This window comes from Stegastes partitus, unplaced genomic scaffold (genome assembly GCF_000690725.1).
Source record: "Stegastes partitus isolate 25-593 unplaced genomic scaffold, Stegastes_partitus-1.0.2 Scaffold0, whole genome shotgun sequence".
Classification (NCBI taxonomy): Eukaryota; Metazoa; Chordata; class Actinopteri; family Pomacentridae; genus Stegastes; species Stegastes partitus.
This window is the reverse complement of record NW_007577731.1, coordinates 1829262-1839009: the sequence shown is the minus strand read 5'-3', so window position 1 is coordinate 1839009 and position 9748 is coordinate 1829262. Positions and strand designations below refer to the sequence as shown.

The window sequence follows — 9748 nt, the reverse complement described above, 5'->3', positions numbered from 1 at the left end:
AGACTGGTTACCTGTCCAGGTGAACCTGCCTTCACCCTGAGTCAGCTGGGATAGACTCCAGCCCCCCACCACCCTAGTGAGGATTAAGCGGTGTAGAGATGATGGATGGATGTTTTTTTTTTTTTTAATGCACTTACACAACAAATCCACCTGCAGGTGTTGCAAATCAGGGTCTCAGGCCAGTTTCAGAGGCTCATATCAGTGCTGTGATTGCAGCTCCTTCTCCGTTACCTGGGTGACTGCTGCTCTGTTGATTGTGCCGGTTCGTTTGATCAGGGCAGCCGGCCTCCTCGCTGCCAGGCCCGTGATGACCCCCTGACCCCGTCGTCGCCCCGGTAGGGGTGGGACCCTTCTGTTCCTTAATTTAGGTGCTCCTCCTCTGGGTAGGCCGCCTCCTGGTGAGTATAATTTTAGCGACATTACACTCATGCAGAGCTGCTTCGACAGACAGAGCTTACTAATAAAGTAAACAGCAGCACACACCTCTCTGGACTGGTCCCGGAACCGCCTTTCCTTGGGTTAAACGGCCTTTCTTCTTGACTGGTCGGCGGTTCACGTTGGCCTGTCTCCTCTTTAACTGTTGCTCTCTTTTGTTCAACCGAATAATGTCATCTGTTGAGGTTATCACATGAGAAATGATCAATGAGGGCGCCTGGGGGCTCAAACGGGAGCTATTTATCCAGCTCGGCTAGCCACTGACAGCCTCCCACCAGAGAGCAGCTAACATTAGCTAGTGCTCTATTTTAGTAACAGCTACCGAGCAGCTTACCCAAGGACATGTCGACTTTATCCGGGACCGCCGGCCTCTTCCCCCGACCTGCCGGGAAGTCGCCTTTGTTCATAGTTAAAACCACGACGAGCAAATCCCGAGTGCAAATGGAAAACGTAATAGTAGTTAGCAGCCGTGCTAGCTGTTCGTCACTGTCGAGGCTACGCTACAACAGAACCTGAACCTCCTCCAAACGTAAACGGCACCGCGCATGCGCCGCAAAGGACGTGCATTCTGGGAAGTGTAGTTGAATTGGATGAAAACAATGTTACAAAACCTGCACACCGGCGTGCTCATGTAACTGGTTGTGTAAAGGGAAATAGCGTTCGCGGTTCTTTGACTAGACTGCTGCCGCTGCTTCGGTCTGTCGTTTATCTCGGTTTATCTTCGCATTTGTCATAATTCGACCTTTTACTCGGAAGCTTTGCACCGCGTATGCTGCTCTGCGTCTGGAGGAGGTATGTGCTGAAACAAACATCACCCCGGGCGACCTTTGCTTGAATGAGGGGTTCACTAGTGTCGTCGTGTTAGTGGCTTGCTTTGTGTTTTATTTCTTAACAAGTTTGTCTTGTATTTGCAGTTTTCCATGTTTGCTGCTATGTTAATTTAAGTTTCACTGTATGTATCAAAATGTGAGGAAGTGTGAAGATCACTTAGCTTTTGTTTTGCTTTGTTTTTACAATATTTTCTGTTTTCTTGTTTCCTGTTGGACCCCAGGAAGAACAGCTGTGGCTTTGCTGCAGCTAATGGGGATCTTAATAAACTAAACTAAACTAAAACTGTGCTTCCCTGCAGCTCCTCTCGACTCTTGAAGCATCTCATTCAGCCCAACCAGAGGCCCAGCCCTGTAGTTTTCTCCACCGACTCACTGACCAGTGAAGCCACCATGTCAGACAAGAAACGCAAGGCTACATCTGCAGCAGCCGGTAAGGAGCCCAGTGCCAAGCAGCCCAAGCTGGCTCCAGCGAAGGAGGAGAAGAAGAAGGATGCCGGCTGGCTGCAGAGCCTCGTGCAGCAGCAGAGGTCGGAGAAAAACGACATGAAGTTCAACAAAAAGCGCCTGCGTTTCATATCTGGCGTAGAGAAGATCAAGCAGGGCTCAGAGGGAGTCCTCTACTGGATGTTGAGAGACAACAGAGTGCAAGGTAGACACAGATCTCGACCATCACTAAAGCAGTTCCAGGTGTTCTCTGTGTCTGTGCTGATGAAACGTTGTGCTTCTGTGATTTAGATAACTGGGCGCTGATCCGGGCCCAGCGGCTCGCAATGAAGGAGAACCTCCCCCTGCATGTGTGCTACTGTCTGGTAGTGCCCGAGTCACAGTTGTCCACTCTGAGACACTACAACTTCATGCTGAAGGGGCTGGAAGAAGTAGCAAAGGTATAAACATACATTATAGTGCATTCATTCAAATTCAAATGATCAAGTATTAGCACCTACATTTGCAGGCGTGCGCTGTGTAGACTGAACATTTGAGGAGGCAGGGTTCTAGGTGTCCTAAATGTGAAAAGTTTGAGCATCAAACACTTAATTTCCTGCATGAATTTCTGTGCACCAATTTGTGTCTTTTGCACTGATTTATGTTGGAAATGTCTCCATGCAAAGTAAAAATTCAGGCACAATGAGTTCAGGGTTTGTTTTTTTTTAAACAAAGTGGGAAGAAGCAAATGCGCATGTTCTGAATACCGAGGCAGAAGAATCCCTTGTGTCCCCCATTAAATCTTTGCCTATGCATGCAGGCTCTACATGCGTTCACTGCTTTCTGTTGGTCAGCATTTTAAAAATGAAATATTGATATACTGGTAACACACATGATTTATCTGGCTGATAGAAACAACATGCAATGAAGTTATGATTACAGTCTCTCTTTACTCTTCTATACGCTTATATTCTGAGTTAATTTATCAAAAGAGACAAAAACACAAGAATGAATTTCACAGATAGCTTTTTTTTTTTTAAATTCTTAAATGCAAAAATGTCGTTATCGTGAATTTATTTGCCCACGATAATGTAGTGAAAATCTAAAACCCTGACAGCCCCAGAGTGAACACCGTTTTCTGCTGGAGTGCATAATGTTTAGATGGAAACGTGGTGTTTTTGATATTTTATTTGCTCCATTCAAACTCGGAAATGACTGACAGCAGATGAGTCAATTGCAATTTTCCTAAACTAATAATAAAAAGACAACCGAGAAGTGAGTATTGGTCATAAACGTGCACATTTGCAGCCCTTGTTTTCTTTTATTATTTAAAATGAAATAATTTTGCTGTTTGTTGAATAGCTGCAATTTGAAAATAAACTCCTGGACTGTGGGAAACTGCGATTGTATGATGTTTTAAAGTTAAATAATCAGCATAAATGAGCAATTAATAATAAACAAATCAATAAAATAGTCACTTTACTTGTTTCGTTGTTGAGTAAAGGAATATTTATTGATAATATTCAAGGTGATGATGAAGGATTATTTGAAGTTAAATGTAAATGATGCGTGATCAAGTTTGTGCACCCTAACTTTGCTCTTCTGCTTCTACCAAAACAGGAATGCAAACACCTAAACATCCAGTTCCACTTGCTTCACGGTGCACCAGGGGAGGTTCTGCCCGGGTTCGTGTCTGACCGAAGCTTCGGTGCAGTCGTGACGGACTTCTCTCCCCTCAGAGAGCCGATACAGTGGCTGAAAGACGTCAAGAAGGGACTTTCAAAGGAAATTCCCCTCATACAGGTTAAAAAAAAAACATAACTCTCACTACCAGGGATGTGTTGACAAGATGCTCTATGCTCTGGTTGTTTTCTATTAAATATTTTTGCCTTCCACAGACCATTTTGTTTGCCTTCATCACACTGATTCACCAACAAACACACATGAAACCCAATGTTATTGACCTCATTCACATTTTATGGTTATTGCCTTTGTTTCTGCCGTCAGTTTTTCTCCATTATCTCTTGTTTTCCTTTTATAGGTTGATGCTCATAATATTGTTCCCTGCTGGGAAGCATCACCTAAACTCGAGTACGCCGCCAGAACCATCAGGGGGAAAATTACCAAGGTTTTGTCAGACTTCCTCACTGATTTTCCCCTGGTGGAGAAACACCCCCACACTGCTACGAGAACCGCCAAAGTGAGTGCCGCAGTAACCGTGAAATGAATAAACATGGATGTAAGGAGTAGAGAGGAAGTCGTTTATTTATGTTTTTTTCTTCTAAGTTCAAGGACTTTTGGATCGGTTAAGTTATGCGTTTTCGCCTTAAAATATTCATTGCTTTGGAGGTGTTTTCTAAAATCAATTCAAAGGAAAGTAAGCCGTTAGTGAGCTCATTGATCGGGAGTTTGGAAGTTAGACTGCTGCAAAAAAAGTGCTTACTTTTAACCTTCAGCTGTCTCTTTTTCTCTGCGCATTATTTATTGATGAGTGAATATAGACACTAGATTTTTTTTTTTGACTGTCCAAAAGTTGAACATTTCTTTCCCTTCCCCGGTTATTAAAGCTGCAGGGGTGTGTGCTTTTGCTGCAGACTTGTGATTGATATGCCGCTCACTGGTTGGAGCCTCTTGATATTGTGAGCGAGGTGAAAGGCTCCGAACTTTCTTGGCTGCTTTTGAAGTTGCCTCTGTAACGCCACAGCGTATATTTCAGCTCATTGCTGTCAGCTGTGACCTCTGCTGAGTTTTTCTTCTTCTCTCTCTTCTTCACCTCACAGCCAGTTGACTGGGACAAAACTCTCGCCTCCCTGTCGGTCGACAGAACAGTGGGAGAGACCGAGTGGGCAAAGCCCGGCACCAAAGCAGGGATGGCCATGTTGGAGTCCTTCATCGATGTACGCCTTAAACTGTTCGACACACAGCGCAACGACCCAAACGCTCCCGCCCTCAGCCAGCTCTCGCCATGGATCCGCTTCGGTCAGTACTGCCATGAAAAGGCGTGAAGATAATACACGTTTTCCATTAAAACATTTGATGTATTAGCTCTTATATATGCTCTCTTTTCTCATAACTTTCAACCTATATCTGAGCTTTTCTGTGCGTCTGAAGTCCTTGAATCGCTGCTGAACTACTGCTCGAGGAAAAGACATCATTAAATGATATCCTTGAGCGCCGACAGTCAGGCTTTAGTCATCCTGCAATAATGGCTGCTTTCTACTCAATAGAAAGAATCACTGGACGCTCTTTGCAGATCTCGGCAAGACTTCTGATGCTGTTGATCAGTTCAGACCGTTTGTTTTATATCACACCCAAATGGTGAAGGGATAGGCTCCAGCCCCCCCTGCGACCCTACTGAGGATTAAGCGTTGTATAGATAATGGATGGATGCTAATGGTGTTCCACAAGGATCAGTATTAAAACCTCTGCTGTTTACTTCATAGATAAAATGACATTTATTTCCCGACTAAACATCATCGTGTCTGTATCTATGCTGACGATACCACCCTTTGAAAACATTCTGACATTAATTCGACTCCAGTGTTGTTGCTGAACTTTTCACTCAAAAGTTGAAACTGGATTCTTACACCAGAACAGAAGTTGTTCTTCCTGTCAAAACAAAAATCTGTTACACAATCTACTGTACATTCTATGTTTAAAAACAGAGATGTCTTGTGTGCTTGTGCTGCCACCATCATTAAAGGGATAGTTTCTTACAAATTAAATTTTATAAGCTTTCTATCCATAGTCAGGGTGTTACGTAGAGTAGATTGTGGTTTGGGTGATGGGGTTAGCAGCAAAACTGATCTATCCACCAAAAAACAAAGGTCTGTGTACTTAAAATATCGTCGCTGCTCTTCCTCGCTGTCAGACAACACTTTCCTGCAGCACTACATTTTCTTAACCACAGAACGTACGTATTCCTACACATAAGGTGACACCACTGGATCTATGACCAACATGGCACATATCTGTTTAGCAGTGAGAATATTCAGAATATGGCACTGACCTGACAGTATTTTTGGATGGACCTCTTTGTCAGGCAGCTACAGTATGGTTTGTTGCCGTTCACAGCAGCACATCGCTTGGCTTCCCTGCCAGCAGCCTTCAAACTGGGGGGAAGCCAGCTGTAATCTGCTGTGGGTATTACACCGACTACAGACCTGACTTCAAAGAAACCAAACTATCCCTTGTACCACACTGCCATTCATTACTCTAGACACTCTGGTTTTATGAAAAGATCAAGCTTCCCCTGACATCCACAAAGCCTACGTTTAACGTCACCATTTGCGTGATAGACCAGATCCCTGAATGCTCCTACTACGCTTCCTCGCAATCTTTATCTGCCTGTTTCTTCTCCTGTTCAATCACGTTTTTTCTTTTTTCCTCCCATCAGGCCACATTTCAGCCCAGCGCGTGGCTCTGCAGGTTCAGCGCAGCGGGAGGACGGCAGGTGTGTCTGTCGCCTCGTTCATCGAGGAGCTGGTGGTGCGAAGGGAGCTGACGGACAACTTCTGCTTCTACAACGAGAAATACGACAGTGTGGAGGGTCAGTGGAGATCTCATTAAAAGCTGCATCCCGTTCACTCCGGAGCCACAAGTGTCCCATTAGTGGCATCGTTCGGATGAGTCACCTGCTCACTGGCTGAATTAATTTGTCTAAATTAATAGAAACTTGGGCGACCTGATGGGCGGGCGGTTGGAGGGAATGCCACATGGGTGCTTATGCCTTCGAGCAGCGAGTCCCCCGATTCCCTGCTGCTTGTTTCCATTTGCCGCGAGTCGCTTTCCAGCTCGTTTTTTTCCCATTTTCTGTCTCTGTTCACTGCCACTGTCAAGCACAGGCTGAAAATGGCTTAAGTAATCTTTAAATGAATAGAAACTGAACAGAAAAAAGATTCAGCTCCAGAGTTCCTAAAACACTGCTGTATGTGGTTCTCAGGTGCGTACGAGTGGGCTCGCAAGACCTTGAAAGACCACGCCAAAGACAAGAGGCCCTACCTGTACACAAAGGAGCAGCTGGAGAAAGCAAAAACTCACGACAAGCTGTGGAACGCAGCTCAGGTACAACGTTCAGTCTGAATTAGAGCTTGCCGTGAGCGATTCGAGCATGTTTAATAACCAATCCGTCGCTCTGTTAGTACCAGATGGTCAGTGAGGGGAAGATGCATGGTTTCCTGAGGATGTACTGGGCCAAGAAGATTCTGGAGTGGACTTCTTCACCAGTGGAGGCGCTCTCCATCGCTCTGTACCTCAATGACCGCTACGAGCTGGACGGCCAGGACCCCAACGGCTTCGTCGGTAACTAATTATTTCATCAGACGCGTCACTTGTTTAATCAGTTGTTCTCGTATTCAAACCCTCCCTGCTGTGTTTTCCGCCCCGCAGGTTGCATGTGGTCTATTTGCGGCATCCACGACCGGGGATGGGGAGAGAGGCCTATTTTCGGAAAAATCCGCTACATGAACTACAAAGGCTGCCTTCGGAAGTTTAACGTAGCCCAGTTTGAGAAAAAGTACTGTCCAAAAAACCTCTGAAGCGTAACACGCCGTCTGCATCTCCTACACCTTTGCCTCAGGGAGCTCTTCTTTTTTTATTTTACATTCTCTGTAGCAATCGATGTTTTTTTCTCTTCTTTGTTCCTCGCTGTTTGTTTTGTCCAGAACCCTGCGCTTTATTATTATTGCTTTGGTTGCTGCTTTTACTGAATATTAACATGTTGGTACTGAACTGTAAGCTGTTTGGGGTCATTTGCAGGGAGCTCTTGTTTCCTGTTTGATTCCGTTTCTTTATTAGCATGAAAAAAGGGCTTTTTACTTTGTTTTTGTGATGCTTTTTATATTAGTTCCGACTACGATGGTTCATTTTTCACAGCAGATGTGGTTACGGTTCAACGACTGACTCACAACATGCTGTTTCTGCCCTTTTATACAATTAAAGTCATATCAAAACAAAGGTAAAAACTGTTTTCATGTCAGTTTCTCCGACTGTAACGTATTCACAAGACCTGACAAACAGCAGACTGAACTGTTCTTCTCACAAAGTCACACTCCCCAAGTAAGCAGGACTTGATTGCATTTGAATCAAATCAAGCGTAGCCGCAGTTTTAAGGCTGTAGGTGTCGTTTGCTGTGTTTAATGAGAGCCTCTCAGCACAATCCCATCAGCTCACGGATCAACTCGTTCGGCACAAACTGTCAGAAAAAAATTATCCAAATTAGAGAAACTCACATGTTCATTAATCCAAATAAACAAAAAAAAAAGAAATTATACCCAGTATTATGTGCTGACGGGGCCGGGGTTCATCACAATCCCAAATAAATTAAGCTCAGATGTAATTAAACAGAAACAAAGCCCGCTGCTGTCCAACCTAATTAACTGCACCCTCAGTAGTGGATAAAAACAATCCCTATAGGTAATAACGCGCTTAACTCCAATTCGCAAATTACAAAAGGAAACCTCATCTGTGCTTTTGTTGTCTTGGTCCATTCCAGGGGAAACAGATCCATCTCTCTGGATTGTGCTTTCTGCTGCTAATTAGTTGAAACAGCTAGTATATAGTTATAGGGAATGAGAACGCTACAGTGCGGTGTATTAGTCTGTAATTTACTGCTTTATGGTCCCCACAGTTCTGAGTTTCTGTCATACTTGATATTTGCTTTTGCAAACTGCTGTGGATGAAGAGTAAATCATTTCCCGATAAGACGTTTGGATGAAAGGCAGCAGGGCCCTGAGTCGTATCAAGAACAAATGCTGTGATTTGAAATGTGAGTTATTCTCCTGGCGGATATAAACACTGATGTAAACCATTTCAGCAGATTAGAAATGTATTCTGAAAAATGCGGCAGACAAAAATTCCGTGTAATATCAGAGACAACTTGAGGGTTCCAGATCAGAGAGTAAACGAGAGCATGCTGAGCATCAGGAGACACGTTGGACAGCTCACAGAAACATGTGAGGGAGTTGCTATAAAACAGGCAGAAGTGGGATAAAGAGAACGATGGATACTGTGGAAGTGAAGCACACTGAGTTTCCAGTGACCATCGAGTTTCTAAAAATCTTACTTTACATAATCTATACAGTATAATCTCATAATCATGTGATTTCAAAGAGTTTATGTTTGAAGTTTTTTTGGTTTGTTTGAGGGCTGCAAGGTGGCTAGCATCGATGCCTCACAGCTAGAAGGTCGCCGGGTCGCGTCAAGGTGAGGACACCCGAGATCTTTCTGCATGGAGTCTCCATGTTCTCCCCGTGCAGCGTGGGTTCTCTCCGGGTTCTCCGGCTTCCTCCCACAGTCCAGAAACATGCTGAGGTTAATTGGTGATTGTAAATTGTCCGTAGGTGTGAATGTGAGTGTGCTTGGTTGTCTGTCTCTAAGTGTAGCCCTGTGATAGACTGGTGACCTGTCCAGGTGAACCTGCCTTCACCCTGAGTCAGCTGGGATAGACTCCAGGCCCCCATGACCCTAGTGAGGATTAAGGTGTAGAGATGATGGATGGATGGTTTGTTTGAATGCTTTCCATCAGTTCTGCTTTTTATGACAAGTTGTCAAACAACAGATCATATCTATGCTGTGTTTAAACAATGTGACCAGCATGCAGGTACACGACTTTCACAGTCAAACTGATGTGGCAGCAGCTGTCTACACATCCCTGAAGCAGATATTTGGTTTCTTATAGAAAACTATGCAGCTGACTCTTTACATTTTGCAATTTTGCTGCAGTCGAGTCTCCAACCTTTAGCGTGTTCACATCATCAGTTCAGTCAAACGAGGCAAAGCACTATGCTGAGGAACACAGGTGTTTCCATCCATCCACTATCTGTACACTTCTTAATCCTCACTAGGGTGGTGGGGGGCTGGAGTCTATCCCAGCTGACTCAGGGTGAAGGCAGGTTCACCTGGACAGGTAACCAGTCTATCACAGGGCTACACTTAGAGACAGACAACCAAGCACACTCACATTCACACCTACGGACAATTTACAATCACCAATTAACCTCAACATGTTTCTGGACTGTGGGAGGAAACCGGAGATCCCGGAGAGAACCCACGCTGCACGG

General features: G+C 44.6%; 2 protein-coding genes across 2 annotated transcripts in view; one reads left to right on the top strand and one right to left on the bottom strand.

Annotated features, from left to right (window-relative positions):
- Positions 1–963, bottom strand: part of LOC103360094 (UAP56-interacting factor) — a 7510-nt gene extending 6547 nt beyond the window's left edge. Inside the window, exons 1-3 of the mRNA XM_008285786.1 lie at positions 770–963; positions 484–612; positions 232–395 (exon numbers count right to left, since the gene is read on the bottom strand). Of these exons, the coding sequence (XP_008284008.1) occupies positions 232–395; positions 484–612; positions 770–842 (366 nt within the window). The 5' untranslated portion in view covers positions 843–963. The remainder of the gene's footprint in view (positions 1–231; positions 396–483; positions 613–769) is intronic.
- A 99-nt stretch (positions 964–1062) lies between these two features.
- Positions 1063–7651, top strand: cpdp (CPD photolyase). The gene is made up of 10 exons (XM_008285666.1): positions 1063–1227; positions 1565–1914; positions 2001–2149; positions 3309–3491; positions 3730–3888; positions 4469–4667; positions 6085–6237; positions 6631–6752; positions 6830–6989; positions 7077–7651. Exons 1-10 carry the CDS (start codon positions 1205–1207, stop codon positions 7223–7225), a joined length of 1647 nt encoding a protein of 548 aa, XP_008283888.1. The 5' UTR covers positions 1063–1204; the 3' UTR covers positions 7226–7651.
- Positions 7652–9748: the final 2097 nt, after the last annotated feature.